Source organism: Neovison vison, chromosome 8, assembly GCF_020171115.1.
Source record: "Neovison vison isolate M4711 chromosome 8, ASM_NN_V1, whole genome shotgun sequence".
NCBI lineage: Eukaryota > Metazoa > Chordata > Mammalia > Carnivora > Mustelidae > Neogale > Neogale vison.
The window spans coordinates 48,743,915-48,762,132 of record NC_058098.1 but is presented as its reverse complement, the minus strand read 5'-3'; the positions used below and the strand labels follow the sequence as shown (position 1 = coordinate 48,762,132).

Here is an 18,218-nt window from a genome sequence, read left to right as displayed (position 1 = left end):
TGGTACTGGCATAAAAACAGACACATAGACCAGTGGAACAGAGTAGAGAGCCCAGATATGGACCCTCAACTCTATGGTCAATTAATCTTCGACAAAACAGGAAAAAATATACAGTTGAAAAAAGACAGTCTCTTCAATAAAGTGCTGGGAAAACTGGACAGCTGTATGTAGAAGAATGAAACTCGACCATTCTCTTACACCGTACACAAAGATAAACTCAAAATGGATAAAAGACCTCAACGTGAGACAGGAATCTATCAGAATCTTAGAGGAGAACATAGGCAGTAATCTCTTTGATATCAGCCACAGCAACTTCTTTCAAGATACGTCTCCAAAGGCAAAGGAAACAAAAGCGAAAATAAACTTCTGGGACTTCATCAAAATCAAAAGCTTCTGCACAGCAAAGGAAACAGTCAAAAAAACAAAGAGGCAACCCACGGAATGGGAGAAGATATTTGCAAATGACAGTAGAGACAAAAGGTTGATATCCAGGATCTATAATGAACTCCTCAAACTCAACCCACACGAAACAGACAAACACATCAAAAAATGGGCAGAAGATATGAACAGACACTTCTCCAATCAAGACATACAAATGGCTATCAGACACATGAAAAAATGCTCATCATCATTAGCCCTCAGGGAGATTCAAATTAAAACCACATTGAGATATCACCTTACACCAGTTAGAATGGCCAAAATTAACAGAACAGGAAACAACATGTGTTGGAGAGGATGTGGAGAAAGGGGAACCCTCTTCCACTGTTGGTGGGAATGCAAGTTGGTGCAGCCTCTTTGGAGAACAGTGTGGAGATTCCTCAAGAAATTAAAAATAGAGCTTCCCTACGACCCTGCAATTGCACTTCTTGGTATTTACCCCAAAGACACAGATGTCGTGAAAAGAAGGGCCAACTGTACCCCAATGTTTATAGCAGCAATGGCCACGGTCGCCAAACTATGGAAAGAACCAAGATGCCCTTCAACGGATGAATGGATAAGGAAGATGTGGTCCATATACACTATGGAGTATTATGCCTCCATCAGAAAGGACGAATATCCAACTTTTGTAGCAACATGGACGGGACGGAAGAGATTATGCTGAGTGAAATCAGTCAAGCAGAGAGAGGCAATTATCATATGGTTTCACTCATTTGTGGAGCATAACCAATAGCATGGAGGACAAGGGGCGTTAGAGAGTAGTAGGGAATTTGGGTAAATTGGAAGGGGAGATGAACCATGAGAGACTATGGACTCTGAAAAACAGTCTGAGGGGTTTGAAGTGGCGGGGGGGTGGGAGGTTGGGGTACCAGGTGGTGGGTATTATAGAGGGCACAGCTTGCATGGAGCACTGGGTGTGGTGAAAAAATAATGAATACTGTTTTTCTGAAAATAAATAAATTGGGGGAAAAAAAAAAAGGTTGTCTTTTAAGAAGGGTACAGTCAGAAGCATGGTGGGCTGTGGTGGGGGGAGGGCCCAAGGCCCTTGACACCCTCTGTCTCCGTGGTTATATCAATCAGTAGCTCCTCCACTTGGTATGAACAATTGTATCCTTCTCATTCCTATACAAATTGTGGGAAAACAGATCTAGACAAATCCTCCAACTCCTCTTCCCTCCAGATTGCTATGGGGAACTTTCCTTTGTGGAAATTCTGGAGCCACCCAGGCTGTAGGATCAGATAACATTAGTAAATTAAGTTGCTTAGCAATTTATTTCTCCCTCTCTCTATATATCTCTTGCCCTCCACTCCAACCTCCATGAAGCCTTCTCCACCTGCAGGATTGAGGATCTGCTCAGGAGAACTGATTACAGCCATTTACCAGAAAGAGACACCCATGAAAGGCTGTGCAACTAAGGTTTCAAAGTCTGCTCCAAGGGAGCCCTTCCATTTGGATTAATGACCTTGAAAAGCAAATAAGGCTAGCAAGGAAAGTGGTCCCGTCATCCATTCCTTCATCTCATCCATTATTTACTGGCCACTTGCCAAAACAGATGCTGAGCTACAGAAGCATCATCAACAAGGGATGAAACCAAAACAGCAAGACACATGAAACACCAGCCCTGGAGTCAGGACACCTGGGCTCTTGTCTCATTTTGGAAAAGTCTATCCTCCCTGGCATTCACCTGTCTCTGTGAAGCAGATAGACTTATGTGACTGGTAATTCCAGCCATGATAGTCTACTGTGGTGATTCTTCTTATAGCAGTGTTTTTAAGTCTTTCTCCCAGGGTGGATGAATTGGGAAAGAGCCTGCAGAAATCACTCTTATTTCAAATCAACTTTCTTTGTCAGGAGGAAGGCAAGGGTGTGTTTCCCAGGACTTTAGAGCAATTCTCTTATCTTTAGCCTTATGGGTGAATTTGCTGTAACACTGAGCAAGTTGAACCCAGTTCCACCATAGGTCAAGCTCCCCATCTTGGCAATGGGAACAGTCCCACATTTCATTTCTTTTTCCAGTAGCAGGTGAGGCTGAGTGAGTGAGTACAGAAGGGGCTTCTTTTGCATGTGCACCAAGGGACTAGATTTAGGCCATGAGAACCCAGCAGAGCAGGGCAGAGCAAGATAGGCACTTGCATGTGTGCATACCTTGGGATAAGCCTATCATTTGCAATGTCCAAGGTGGAAAGCTGTGTGGGGTAGGGAACAAAGTCATTACCAACCCCCTGGCAATTTTTTCCTAAAAGTGATCCACAGATTCCCATTCTTGTTCACATAGATGAGAGGGTGCATGCTACACATGCACCCTGTGTCTAAATAAAAGCTGGAGATCTCCCAAACTCAAGCCTAACCTATTGCCAGTCCAAGGACTCTCTGTTCTTTGGCCAAGAACACTAGTCTGTTTTGATCCTGGCCTACTTTGAAGTTGCAACAATCAAATTCTGTGTCAGCTCAAGAATAAAGGAGACCATAGAACTAATATTTTTCGACTCTTTGGTGGAACAAGGCCTATAGTGAGCAAGTTGGAGGAGGCACTAGATCTTGCCACTTCTACCATCTGTCCCCAAGGCCACTGCCCTGGCTTGAGTCTATTGGTGACTCACAAATGTAAGCATCCTAACAGATCCATAGCCAGACAGGTGTGGAGCAGACAAGGGCCTCCTGGAGGAGAATAAAACAGCTCTGGACAGAGGTGGAAGTGTAAAAGGAGGGAATTGTCCAGTCCCCACCACCAGGCCTGCAGAAGGTCCATCTAGGCACTGAAAGTCCCCTCTCCTTCCTGAAAAGCAACACCAGTGGGACCCGCAGTAGAGGTCCAGTTCCTCAGGGAGGACTGCAGGACATCTCCTCTGGCCCTGAATGAGGCCAATGGCAGTGAGTTGACCCAGCCCCAGCACATTCTTTGGAAGGCTAGTGAACAGGGCAAGAGAAAACTTTCATCATGTCCTTTTGCTCTATAGACTAATCTATATTCTATATAATCTAATTTTGAAAGTGAGGAAAATGCATCAAGTATCAACATAAATGATACTGGTTAAACACAATTGCCCTTGATGGCCCTTTGAATACTTGAGGAAAGAGGCTGGTGTCATGACAACAATTACAGTGTAGGCGCTGGTTGAGTTAGGAGGTGCTGGAGAGGGAGACTGGGAACGATTGGAATACACCACTTTTGGTCTAGTTCCTGACAGGAAATCAGGGACACACTCCGCAGGAGACTTGGGGACATTTGGCAGAGTGCAATTTACCAGGAAAAATCAACAGGGACAAAGAACCCACAGTCAGCAGAAGGGTCATATTTCCCATTCCTCAACCTAAAACTGTCTATGCAGGGTCTTCTGGCCATTCTCTCCAGTTGCAGTCCTAGGTTTCATTCTCTCTCCTTATTCTCTTCCCTTGTAGAGTACAGTGAAATCATTTTATATCCCTTGGAAACAAAATGGTCTCATTATTTTACTTACTTGATCTAGTTCTTTGATCGTGCCTCCAACTAGATGTGCCAACTTCTGAGTTTTCTCAATTTTCCACTGTCTTTGTGATTTCATCACTTCTATAATATTGGGATTAGGTGTCTGTCAGTGCCATTGTATTTGTATTTTCATGGCATCTCAGAATAAATTTTCCAGAGAAAGACTCCTTCTTCACTCTGCTTAATGCTCTTTGACTAAATTCTACTACTTCTGATATTAATACTTTCTCTTCTGCTTTCTCTCCTGCAGTTCTTTGGTGTACCTTTGTCTACCAAGAAATTTCCAACATGCCAAGATGTGGTAACTGTCTCTTATGAATATCATACAGGTTTAATATTTTTAGAAAACAAAATTCAACTGAGTAAATTTTAATGATCTTAGTGGCCTTATTCAGTGTGTCTTGAACCAGAAGCATGCAGTCCAGCAGATATCAGGAGCTTGGTGGAGCATTACAAAATGAAGACTTTTATGGGCAGGAGGAAGTGGGATCAAGTAGGATACATGGGGCTAAAGGAAGGAAGGAAGGAAAAGAAAGGAAGAAAGAAAGGAAGGAAGGAAGGAAGGAAGGAAGGAAGGAAGGAGAAAGAAAGAAAGAAAGAAAGAAAGAAAGAAAGAAAGAAAGAAAGAAAGACCAGATTGGTTATCACTAGGTTACTTTGCTTTAGGGTATGGCAGGCACATTACCTAGATTACCTCACTAGAGCTGATCAGGTGATTCCCGACTGACTATTTAAGATTCTGTTTCTAGGAAAGCCCAGACTATAATGAAAACTAAATCTCAGTTTAGTGTCAGGGGCTTAGCATAAGTGACCCATTTGGGAGCCTGTTTTCTTGTTTTTTTTTTTTTTTTCCAATTTATTTATTTTCAGAAAAACATTATTCATTTTTTTTTTCGCCACACCCAGTGCTCCATGCAAGCCGTGCCCTCTATAATACCCACCACCTGGTACCCCAACCTCCCACCCCCCTGCCACTTCAAACCCCTCAGATTGTTTTTCAGAGTCCATAGTCTCTCAAGGTTCACCTCCGCTTCCAATTTACCCAAATTCCCTTCTCCTCTCTAATGCCCCTTGTCCTCCATGCTATTTGTTATGCTCCACAAGTAAGTGAAACCATATGATAATTGACTCTCTCTGCTTGACTTATTTCACTCAGCATAATCTCTTCCAGTCCCGTCCATGTTGCTACAAAAGTTGGATATTCATCCTTTCTGATGGAGGCATAATACTCCATAGTGTATATGGACCACATCTTCCTTATCCATTCATCCGTTGAAGGGCATCTTGGTTCTTTCCATAGTTTGGCGACCGTGGCCATTGCTGCTATAAACATTGGGGTACAGTTGGCCCTTCTTTTCACGACATCTGTGTCTTTGGGGTAAATACCAAGGAGTGCAATTGCAGGGTCATAGGGAAGCTCTATTTTTAATTTCTTGAGGAATCTCCACACTGTTCTCCAAAGAGGCTGCACCAACTTGCATTCCCACCAACAGTGGAAGAGGGTTCCCCTTTCTCCACATCCTCTCCAACACATGTTGTTTCCTGTTCTGTTAATTTTGGCCATTCTAACTGGTGTAAGGTGATATCTCAATGTGGTTTTAATTTGAATCTCCCTGAGGGCTAATGATGATGAACATTTTTTCATGTATCTGATAGCCATTTGTATGTCTTGATTGGAGAAGTGTCTGTTCATATCTTCTGCCCATTTTTTGATGTGTTTGCCTGTTTCGTGTGGGTTGAGTTTGAGGAGTTCATTATAGATCCTGGATATCAACCTTTTGTCTGTACTGTCATTTGCAAATATCTTCTCCCATTCCGTGGGTTGCCTCTTTGTTTTTTTGACTGTTTCCTTTGCTGTGCAGAAGCTTTTGATTTTGATGAAGTCCCAAAAGTTTATTTTCGCTTTTGTTTCCTTTGCCTTTGGAGACATATCTTGAAAGAAGTTGCTGTGGCTGATATCAAAGAGATTACTGCCTATGTTCTCCTGTAGGATTCTGATGGATTCCTGTCTCACGTTGAGGTCTTTTATCCATTTTGAGTTTATCTTTGTGTACGGTGTAAGAGAATGGTCGAGTTTCATTCTTCTACATACAGCTGTCCAGTTTTCCCAGCACCATTTATTGAAGAGACTGTCTTTTTTCCACTGTATATTTTTTCCTGTTTTGTCGAAGATTAATTGACCATAGAGTTGAGGGTCCATATCTGGGCTCTCTACTCTGTTCCACTGGTCTATGTGTCTGTTTTTATGCCTGTACCATACTGTCTTGGTGATCCCTGGACTACAAGGATGGTTCAACATTCGCAAATCAATCAATGTGATACAACAAATTAATATGAGAAGAGAGAAGAACCACATAGTCCTCTCAATTGATGCAGAAAAAGCATTTGACAAAATCCAGCATCCGTTCCTGATTAAAACGTTTCAAAGTATAGAGATAGAGGGAACATTCCTGAACCTCATCAAATCTATCTATGAAAGACCCACAGCAAATATCATCCTCAATGGGAAAAAGCTTGCAGCCTTCCCACTGAGATCAGGAACAAGACAAGGATGCCTGCTTTCACCACTCTTGTTCAACATATTATTAGAAGTCCTAGCAACAGCAATCAGACAACAGAGAGAAATAAAAGGTATCCAAATTGGTAATGAAGAAGTCAAACTCTCTCCCTTCGCAGATGACATGATTCTTTATATGGAAAACCCAAAAGACTCCACCCCCAAACTACTAGAACTCATACAGCAATTCAGCAACGTGGCAGGATACAAAGTCAATGTGCAGAAATCAGTGGCTTTCTTATACACTAACAATGAAAATACAGAAAGGGAAATTAGAGAATCGATTCCATTTACTATAGCACCAAGAACCATAAGATACCTGGGAATAAACCTAACCAAAGAGGTAAAGGATCTGTACTTGAGGAACTACAGAACACTCATGAAAGAAATTGAAGAAGACACAAATAGATGGAAGACCATTCCATGCTCTTGGATCGGAAGAATAAACATTGTTAAAATGTCTATACTGCCTAGAGCAATCTATACTTTTAATGCCATTCCGATCAAAATTCCACCGGCATTCTTCAAAGAGCTAGAGCAAATAATCCTAAAATTTGTATGGAATCAGAAGAGACCTTGAATTGCTAAGGAAATGTTGAAAAACAAAAATAAAGCTGGCGGCATCACGTTACCTGATTTCAAGCTTTATTACAAAGCTGTGATCACCAAGACAGTATGTTTTCTTGTTTTTGACAGTATCTTAAGAAATGCAAGAGTCCGGGCGCCTGGGTGGCTCAGTGGGTTAAAGCCTCTGCCTTCGGCTCAGGTCATGATTCCAGGATCAAGCTCCGCATCAGGCTCTCTGCTCTACGGAAAGCCTGCTTCCTCCTCTCTCTGCCTGCCTTCCTTCCTGCTTGTGATCTCTCTCTCTGTCAAATAAATAAATAAAAATCTTAAAAAAAAATTCAAGAGTCTCCATTTCATGAATATAGAAATTTCAATCACATTTTTATTTTCTTAGTTTGGTGCTCCCCTTTATTATGCTTTAATTTCTTTCCTGAGTTTAGCCTGGGTGGATTGTTAGCATTCCTTTGGATTTCCTGTTTATGGGTTTGTAAGTGCTATCTGATTTTTCTATTCTGCTGACATTTAAACTGTTAAAGCCTGTAAACTACGCATTTACTCTGCTTTGTTCAGTGCATAAATCAGTATCTGCCCAACAAAACAAGCGTTTTTGCCAGTTTGACATTTGCCACAAGAAACTGGGTTTTCTCCTTTTTTCCCCACAAATGCTAACTGATTTTTTTTTCTTATTATTATTTTTAAGAAGTTAATGTGTTCTTTTTTTAATAGAAGCAAGACTCTGGGTAGGTAAAATTTCCCTCATGGAAACAACCACAATGACCTGACTAGTTTACTGGAATATGGCTACGCCATCCTTTCTGTTTTCTTTATTTCTGTTTTTAAAATAGTAATGGCATGGGGGAAGGAGATGTTTAATGTATGGACTTTAGTCAAATCTCCACTCTGGACCAGTTTCCTGGACATGTCCTGCAGCATGTGCTGGCTTTCAGGCAGTTTATGGGGTCAAACTAGTGTGGTTTTATTCAAAACCAAAGTCAGGGGCTAATTTTACAATCAGACATACCTGTATGGGGCCCTGAGGTTTTTGTCACCTTACCTCAGACACAGGGCATAGTCCCTGAATCTCTATCATATCTGGGGTTTTATCATCTGTACCTGGGTGATCTATCTGCATCCGTGGTGCATGTGACAAATCCCCAGGAATCTGGTTAACAAGGCAGGAATCTGTCTTTTCAGACTATTGGGACTTGTGCTCAGTGTTCCCTGCTGCTCACTCAGAATGTCTCTGTATTTGGGGATGCAGATATCAAAAACAAAAACTCGGAAGAGTTTAGAACCAGAAAACAGGAAAGTCTATTGCTCCAAGAGCACATTGTTCACTTCATTGTCTCTTGGCATCATACGTTCAAAATCGAAAAGTCCCCATTTGGCAATGGGTTGCAGTTGTCAGTTCGAGCCCTTACCCTCTCCTAGTCAAGGGTGAAATATGGCATTCTTGGTGTTACTTTCTCTGGACTCCCAGCTGACTGATGAGTGTTTCTCATAGCCTCCAAGCTCTTGAACTAGGGGCCAGCATTTATATCCATCAATACAGCTTTTGACTCACTGATATTTTTATTTATCGCTTACGGTCGTGACCCCCTCTCCTTTCCCTAACAAGTGACAGTGATGTGAGGAGGCCCATCTCAGAGTCAGTAGTCATTTGCACCTCTCAGGAAAAAAAGATGCCCACAAATGAACACATGACTTTAAAGTCTGGCTTTTAACCAATAATGAACAGAATATCAAACAGGTACAGTCCCTGGAAAACTCAAGACTCCTCGTTAGACCCATTGAACAATGTCTAAATGGGCATAAAAAGTACATACTGACTTCTCTGTATCTTATTCTAAGTTTCAGGTAAATTTTTTTCTTGACAAAGACCCAGAAGAGATCAAGAAGTAAAGAACATGGCACTGGGGGAGAGGAAGTGGAACAGCCCTTTCTCTGAGTCCCGGGTCCATTTCCAGAGCTCCACCTTGCAGCCCACTCCCAGGGAGCCCCCACTGCAGAGCATGAAGTTGGAGGTGGTGTCCCTCCACACTTCCTATACTCTCACTAGCTTCCATCTCTCCCTGGGTCTTGACCGATTGAGTGTCCCTGATTCCTTTGGAGACACTAGAAATGCATCTACAAAATCCAATCTAAAACTACCAAGTGCATAGAAGGGGAAATGCCCTCCCTCCCTGTGCAGACATGCAAAATCACTCTACACACCCACCCCCACCATTTCTGTTCCTGCAGACCCCTGGGAGCCAGGCAGTCCTGATGCTCTCCGAGGTCATAGAGAACAGATCAGGGGTAGATTTGGTGATAAAGGTGCTGCAGTATGAAGCACCACACCTGGGACAGCACTCACATCCTCTGAGATGGAGATCAGGACTGGACTGTGCTCTCCACATGGCGCACCTGGACCTTTCCTAGGTCTGAGGCCCTGAGCTCCCTGCCACTGCTGTCCATGTGTCCTCAGAGGGCTCACCTCTGGTCCTGGCAGACCCCTGTCTGCCTGTGGGGGTCTCAGCCTGTGTGGTTCTCACCCAGCCCAGGATTTGGCTAAATGCATTCATTTCTTGTTCTTATACACAGCATGGCCATGACCAGTCATCAGGTGAGTGCAGGACACCCCCACCACACCCATACCAGTTCTGAGTCTAGCAGCACCAAAATCATGTGGCTTGTCTTGTCAAGACCCATTTCCCTGATATTCATGGCCTCCTGGGGCTCCAGTGCTCCTGTGTCCCAGACCCAGACAGAAGTGCTTGGGGTCTAAGGCCCACGGACATTACAACCTAGTGGAGACTGCAGGTCCTACCTTGGGGGACTCCTCTTCTCCACAGAGGAAGTGAATGTGTGTGTGTGTGTGTGTGTGTGTGAGAGAGAGAGAGAGAGAGAGAGAGTGTGTACTCCAGTAACATCTTAGCAACAAGGACATGAAATCCAGAAAATGAAAGTAAAGCCTGCCTTGCATTTTGTTTCATGAAATGAAAGAGATTTGGAGAGACAGATTGAAAAGAGATGAGGTTAAATTAAATAAAATTTAAGTGTTAAAATATACTTAGAAATAGACCCCTGCTTATGAATGCATAGACACACATGGCATATCTCTGGACCCGTGGGGGAAGCCGACCCAAACAGAGCAGAGACAGCAGTCACCCCCATCCCCAGCTTTTCCAGGCTAGTCCCACACAGCCCTGCTGGCCTGCTCCAGACATCCAATTCCTGCCCATCTATCCATAAGGAAAGACAATTCCAAGGTGTTATTCCAAAAACACAGTCTTTCCTAAAACATTTTCACATGACTTACACTATTCCACAAACAGCAGAGATTCATAGAGCCTTAAGCTGACCAGTCCTGCAAGCCCCTCCAAAGCTGAGTGATAGATCGCTGCCCCCACATAAGGAGATCCATCCATGTGTCAGAGGTGGAGGGATGGAGGGTAATTTTTGATGGAGACCTCCTGGCCTGAAGGAAAGAATCCTCTTTAATCAGGATAAGCATAGTAGGTCCAAGTAATGCAAAAATCTGTTTCAGATCCAAACCTTGGTCCCTTAATTAGATGAGTATCTTGAGAGGGGGAAGAGGAAGCAGGGCAGGAGCTTCATCAGCAGTGGGCATGGAGCTGGGAGTGCCTGAAGAAAATCATGGAGGCTAATGGGGAGAGCAGGGAGAGCCACAGAAAAGCAAAGGCTTTGCAAGGTGCATGTCACATGTCCCCTGCCGCTCCAAGTGGTACAGTGTCCCTACGCGTAATACATCAGTTGGGTAAAACACAGGGACCAGAGGCAAAAGGAATCAGCTTTGAGTTTCACGGCCTCATTCAGTCTGGGGCAGAAATACCAACTTCCAGGACCTGTGAGGTGAAGCCTGGTCCTTGTGTGTGCATGTTTGAAATATAGTTGGCCTTCTGAATTGTACTCAACACTATGGTTAAAACAGACACGTCCACTTTTTTTTTTATTTTTAATCCTGGTAAACATATATAAAATCTACCATCTTCACCGTTTTTAAGTATACAGTTCAATAGTGTTAAGCATAGTCACACTGTTGTGCAACTAATCTCCAGAACTCTTTCGTCTGCAAAACCCATTAAATAATTCCCCATTGAACTGACTTATTTTTTTTAAGGTTTTATTTATTTATTTGTCAGAGAGAGAGAGACAGACAGAGCGCACAAGCAGAGGGAGGAGTAGGCAGAGGGAGAAGAAAGCTCGTCGCTGAGCAAGAAGCCTGATGCAGGACTCAATCCCAGGACCCTGGGATCATGACCTGAGTTGAAAAAAGATACCTAACTGACCGAGCTACCCAGGTGTCCTTGGACTGACTAATTTTTTTTCTTTCTTTCTTTTTAAATTAACATATAATGTATTATTTGTTTTGGGGTACAGGTCTGTGATTCATTGGTCTTACACAATTCACAGCACTCACTATATAGCACATACCCTCCCCAGTGTCTATCACCCAGCCACCCCATTCCCTCCCACACCCCTCCCTTCCAACAGTCCTCAGTTTGTTTTCTGAGATTAAGAGTCTCTTACAGTTTTAGACTGACTTTTTTAAAAAAATTTTATTTATTTGATAGACAGAGATCACAAGCAGGCAGAGGCAGGCAGAGAGAGAGAGGGGGAAGCAGGCTCCCCACTGAGCAGAGAGCCCAATGCGAGGCTCAATCCCAGGACCCTGGGATCATGACCTGAGCAGAAGGCAGAGGCTTTTAATCCACTGAGCCACCCAGGTGCCCCTAGACTGACTTGTTTTTAATGATTATTTTCTTCAAGAGAATTTCATCTCCTGCTATCATCCTTGTTTGCCCACTTCCTTTTCCATTCCCCAATTCTGTCTCTGTCTCTCTTTTTCTCAATCTCTCCATACACACACACACACACGCAAGTACACAGGAACAACGTGGCTTACTCTGGAGGTGTCATTGTCTTTCCCCTCTCTTGGTGTGACCATTGTTGACATTTACAGGAGAAGAAACACAAGTTTCCCAAATCACAGAAACCCCACAGGGAAAGACTGTTTCTTCTGCAGGAGCTATCCCAGCCCAGGTGACCTGTGGACTCAGAACTCTCAGGAAAAAGAGCCTTAGGTTGAAAAGGAAGCTTCCAGAAGGAACGTGTTGAGTTAGCACCCACTGGCTTCAGACCTCTGGAAGGGGTTATTACCCAATCTAAAATGAATCCCTCCACAAATTTGCAGTGTGGAATGGAATCAGACCTCACTCAATCCTTTGTACTCAGGGACAAACTTATTCCTGGTGGTGAGTCACCAAGTTGGCCAAAGTCAAAGGGTTTCCCTTGAGGCCAAAAAAAAAGGAAGGAAGAAAAAAAAAAAGGAATTGGACATACCCATCTTTTGTCACCACCTAATAAGAAACTAGGAAACAAAATAAGGAAAGATGCATGCATGAGGAAACCACATTGGTAACACAGTGCATGCCATTTATCTCTTCACAGAGAAAGGTGGTGGTGGTGAGGGGGTGCTTCCGAACCCTAAGCATCTGCACACTGCTTCTTCATCACCATGAATTCACCATTCCAGGGGAGTGCTCCAACCAAAAAACTGCACATTACTTTCTGTAAAAGACCACAATCACAGCAAAATCAGTAATACCAAAAAAGAGGGAAAAATATGTCCTACTGCTAGGTATTAGCTTAGGAATATGCTGGAGGATGGTTCATCAGCCATCAATGAGTGCTCCTAGGAATCTGCTAGACCTTTGCAGCCATCAGCAGATACCTGGAAGAGTCTCTGTTCCCACAAGCATCAGGGATAGAAAGCAAATTCTAACAATCATCATGTTTTGCTGGGAGATCAGATGTAAACTTGATTTTATTTTTAATTCTCTCTAATATTTTCTATAGTGTAAAGAAAGCAATTCTATGTCAGATATGATCTAATGTATGTTATTTTAAATAATTAAATAATGTATTTTGTTCTAATAACAAGTCTAATATTGCCTTTTGTTCCAATAACCAGACCAGTCTGGAGGGCTCTAGGGCCTACCATCTTTTATTCCAAAGAGATTTTCTCTCCATTTCAAAACATAAGCAAGAGCATGAAGGACCATAGGAGAAGAGAGGGAAATCCAAAGGGGGAGAAATTGGAGAGGGATTTGAACCATGAGATACTATGGGCCCTGAGAAACAATCGGGGTTTTCAGAGGGGAAGAGTGTAGGGGGAGAGGGTAACAGGATGATGGGTATTGAGGAGGGCACGTGCTCTGATGAGCACTGGGTGTTACACTTACTAATGAATCATTGAACACTGTGTCAAGGACTAATTATGTACTATACAGTACGATACAGTGGCTAACTGAACAGAAAGAAAGAAAGAAGGAAAGAAAGAAAGAAAGAAAGAAAGAAAGAAAGAAAGAAAGAAAGAAAGAAAGAGAAAGAAAGAAAGAAAACGAACCACAGACCTGAAGAAAGCCTTCACCAAAATCACACTTGGGACTTGGATCAATGTGGGGCTCTCCCCATCTCTGAGATCAGAAATACAGGCTTGAGGCTAAAAGACCCTGGGCTAAAAGACCTTTTGGGGGGGTGGGGGTGTCTCTGGGCTCTTCCATGACCTTCCTGGAAATCATGGCTGAGCCTGGTGAGAATCAACTGTAACTGTGAGGGGGTGGGAACACTGTCCAGCCTAGTCACTGCTTAATCTCCAGCACCCAAAATACCACCTGGGGCAAACTAAGCTTTGATGCATAGCTGCGTGGATGAATGAGTTTCCTTTTGTGTCTTCACAAGAATGAGCAATCCAGGGCCAGCAATGGCTGAGTTGCTCTAGGTCCTCTGGGTCCAAGAGGACAGACTTTCAATGAACATATGTTGTCAAGTTTTCCTAAACTAAGAGGCCAGAGTTGATGAATCCCTTGCAATAAGGGTGACCCTGGCAACATTCTGCCCCTAGGAGGAGGGGTGGGAAAAGACTCAGAGGGGTTCATCACATTCCCTTGTTGTCTATCCTCTGCTCTAAAGCCCACTTCTGGGGCAGAACTTTGGGAGTGATCCAGACCTCAAAGGATAAAGGCAACCCGAGTTCTGTCTGGGGCTCAGAGCAGCTGAGACCATCACAGAAATTTGGTCACCTACCTTTTCCAGTTCAGAGTTCTCTTGAATGGAACAGTTTTCAGTACTGTTTGAAAACTTTCTACAATTGCTGCGGCCAATTACAACATCAATAAAGTATTCCAAACGATCCGTAACCTGTGAATTAGCAATGGTGCCATTTTATTCAAAAGATTTTTATTTTACTTTTCTTTAAGTTTTAGCCCAAAAAACAAAAAACAAAAAAACCCACAAACAACAACAACAACAAAACCACTCTCCCCCTCATCCTCTCTCCCTATCGCCTAATCCCCATCCCCTCTCTTCAGAGTCCCAGAGTCCAGGGCACGCCACATGGTCCATGAAGAATCAGGGAGAAGAACGAGGTTACCAGAACTATCAGCTGTCCTGGGCGTGAGATACTACAGGTTCCCACAGGCCAGAAGAAAGGACAGGCCCTGCGGCCGCATTGGATGCTCCTCTCTGATTCCTTTCCCACACCCTCCCTCTGAAGTCTGCTATCTGGTGACAACTCCTGCTTTGGAGGGCTTCTCCATCACTTTAGCCAGCAGTCCTTAAAGGGGCCATGCTGGCTGGAGTTGGTTTTGCTGTTCTCTGTTGAGTGTTTAGTAAGCAGAGAAGCAATAGGTCCGCAGTAAGACATCAGTTTCTGAACTCACTAATGGCTGAGTGTGGTTAAGGCCACTCATGATGTTCATTTAAATCACTTTTTATCTGGTTTTAAGAGATTATAGCAGGAGGCAAAGAGGGTGTCTTTCCTCATGGCTGTCTTCAAGTCTTTAATAAGATTGTATTACATTTTAGCTACATTCCAAAGAGTTAACAAGGTGACTCTGGCCTGCCATGGGGGAGAAGCTGGTTAGTTGACATCAACAAGACACTGACAGAGTTGCCCCTAGGGTTTGAGTGTTAAGTTGAGAACCTCGAAAATATCATGGAGGCAAACCCAAACACCAACGGGACTTCGTTTCAGTCCTAATACATGCTAACCATCACCAGGTGTTTGTTCTTTGCCTGACACTGCTCCTTGAGCTGCACACCAGCCCTCTGCTGGGAGGCTGTCACTCCCTCTGTTTTCCGTAGGGAAACTGGGCAGAGGAACTAAGTGACCCTCCAACTAGCAGGTGAGACCCAGGGCTCCAACAGAGGTAGGTGCCCAGAACTAAACTTCAATTCCCTAACCCCGTGATCCACCCTTTCCACACTTCTGCCCTCTCTACTCAGCCAACCAGAGGGCAGCAAAGGGTGCAATGTGCTCATTTCCAGGGAAATGCAAACCCCACCTGAGGGAAGCTAAAGGCTATTGGTTACATGATCACTTTCACAGAACACTCACAATCCTTTCTAAAAATAACTAGACCAGATTGACAGTTTTAAAACCCCGTCTGATCACATGGATCCCAAGACCTCCCTGACTTAATGTCTATGTGGCTTCTCAACACTCCTAAGATAATTTAAAAGGGTTTTTCCCATGATCTTCAAGGCCCTGAGGAGTCTGGCCCCTGCCCACCTCTCTGGCCAGTCACATTGTCTCCTTTGAGTTGCTGAGTGAGCCATGTTCCTTCCAACTGGCAGCCAGCTCTGCCGACTGCACTTCCTAATCCCCATGCAGCCCCCCAGTCCTCCTGGCTCCCCTCCTGTAGCAGATGCTATGAATGGTGCCCAAGTCCTCTGCTGTTCTCAAAAACTGCCACTCCCTGGGGCTCCCTGCCTGGAGGCTTCTTGACCTGCAGGAGCCAAGAACACCTCTTAGCCATCAGTGGATGGGAGTTGATAGTAAGCAACTGAGCTTCCCTCCTTGCAGGGTGGCCAAACTCTGAGGCAGGATTTGCATCTTTTCCCAAGGTCACAGGGAGGACCATAGTGGTCACCTGCAGAGTAACTCATTCTGTACTGGCCACTTCCCTGCCGTCTCTCCCTCCTCCTCCAGCCTCCTGGTGCTTCCTGAGATGGCCTCCCAAATAAACTAATGGCACTTGAATTCTAGCACTAGGATCTGCTATGGGAAACCTAAACAAAATGACTTCCAACCAGCATCCTTCACTTGATTCCCTCTTAGTTTGCCCTCAGGTTTAGCACCAATATCACTCCCTAAAGAGGTGATTCTCAGCCTTGACTGCATATTGGGGTCACCTGGAAGGTTTTAACACATATGAGACCTGGGTCCCACCTAGAGATCCTCATTTAATTGGTGACGGTGAGGCCAGTGCAGTAAGACATTTACAAGTTCCTCAGGTCCGTTCCAGGGAAGTCTTCCCCTGACCTCTGGACCCCCAGTACCATTTCATCAGGTCAGATGTCCCAGCTCTCAGGCTGGGTTTGGCACTGTTCCTTTCTGATTAGGCTGCTGGAGCCCTACGAGTCTGATTATTTCTGTCCATCTCACCACCTCATCTACAGCAGCTAGCATAGAACTAGTGTGGGAGAAACTCACTAAATATGTGTGTTACTTGGGTGCCAAAGAAAGACAATTGCAAGGGGGTCTGGTGAAGTTACAAGAGCCAGAATCCATTCCTCTATTTCAAAGGGCTCCAGGAGTTCTCCAGGTGGATTGTGCAGTGTGACAGTCAATACACAGAGGCCATCAGCATGATATCATGGAAATTCCGACTGTTGGCTCCCAAGACAGTTGGCTCACAGCTGTACTGTTGGCCCACCCAAAAGGATGGGGTCATAAGTGCCAACATGTACACTGGCCCAGCTTCTGCAAATGGACACACCATATGGAGATATAAAAAGTGGAGTAAACCCCACCAACAATGACCTCTCTGTTGAGTATCTTTACAATTCACTCCCGCAAGTTTCATGGTGGAATTACAAGTCACACCATGAACCTGCAGACTGAGGATGGTACATTAAGCTCAGTCCCCACTCTGGGGGCTTCCTCTTGACCATAGCATGCAGGGCCATGTGTTGCAAGCTCCGGGGAGCATCATCCTCAATGGAATCTAACTAAGCAATGTTTCCTAGCACTGGGCTATACCTGACCCTGTGAGGAGGAATGCAGTTTTACGAACTCAGAATCAGATTGCCTCCACTTGCACTAAATGAATGTTGGATTCAAAGAATTACAAACCATAGGAGAAGAGAATTTATTATTATTTAATAGAATTTATTATTATTATTACCTATATATTTGACAGACCACATGCCTCTTTTCAACCCCACAATCTACCTTATGTGGACAGATTGAAATGTTGTTCATGGCAGCATTAGTCCAGAATATTCATGGCACTCAATTCATCTCCCAACCCTAGCAAATACAAATCACGAACACTTGATTTGCAGTTTGGAGTTTGTATGAGTTAGTACACATAAAGTACTTAGAAAAACAGTGGAAGCATGCATAGAAAGTGCAGTGATGTCACAGTGACATGCAAAGATATAAGTAACTTGATCACTCACATACTTAGGACTTTTGTATATCATTGTTTTTCTCCCATGCCCACTCTTTCACTCTGGCTTCAATCGGGGACACCATAGGCATAGTGCCTAGTGAGAGGGAACATCTTTACCTGCAGCTGGACTTGTACTGTCTTGACCACTTGGAAGAGGTACTTATCCTCACTTTCTTTGTTGTATTCTTGCATGGCAAACCAGAGACACTGCTTCACGTTGGCATTTGAGGCATTGATCAGTTTTAATTCTCTCAACACCTTGACCTTATTTTTGCCTGGGTCTGTGCTGGACACCAGGGCCACCAAAATGGTAAGCAGGAGCAAGCAAGTCCCCCAGGATCTAGTCATGGGCCCTCCATCCCAGGACACAAGCAAGCTTCCTTGTTCTCCCATGGCTGTAGCTGCAGGTAGGATGGGATGGTTACGGTTGCTGTTGGTTCAAAGATCTAAAATAGCATCAGCCCAGTTCGATTCAAGAAAGAGCCATTAGGTTCCCCTTTAGGGCTACCCCTGTCTCCAAGGAAATCGACCCACAAGAAACCAGTTAAAGAGTCCCTGCTACCAGCCTTCCGCCATCCATCCCACAGCTGTGGTCTGCAATTCCAAAGAGAACACTTAGACCCAGGTCAGCCAGGACCTACACTGGTCACCTCACCACCCAATCCTGCTTCCACACCTTAGGCCTCTAAGATGTGACTGTGGAAAGTGTTGCTGTCCCAAGTT

At 44.1% G+C, this 18,218-nt stretch overlaps 1 protein-coding gene across 1 annotated transcript; it reads right to left on the bottom strand.

The window, feature by feature from the left end:
- Positions 1 to 12,519: 12,519 nt before the first annotated feature.
- On the bottom strand, positions 12,520 to 17,888 carry CST8 (cystatin 8). Its single transcript, XM_044262409.1, has 3 exons — positions 17,613 to 17,888; positions 14,122 to 14,235; positions 12,520 to 12,603 (listed from the first exon to the last, which is right to left on the bottom strand). The coding sequence occupies exons 1-3, from the start codon at positions 17,886 to 17,888 to the stop codon at positions 12,520 to 12,522; spliced, it is 474 nt and encodes a 157-aa protein (XP_044118344.1).
- Positions 17,889 to 18,218: the final 330 nt, after the last annotated feature.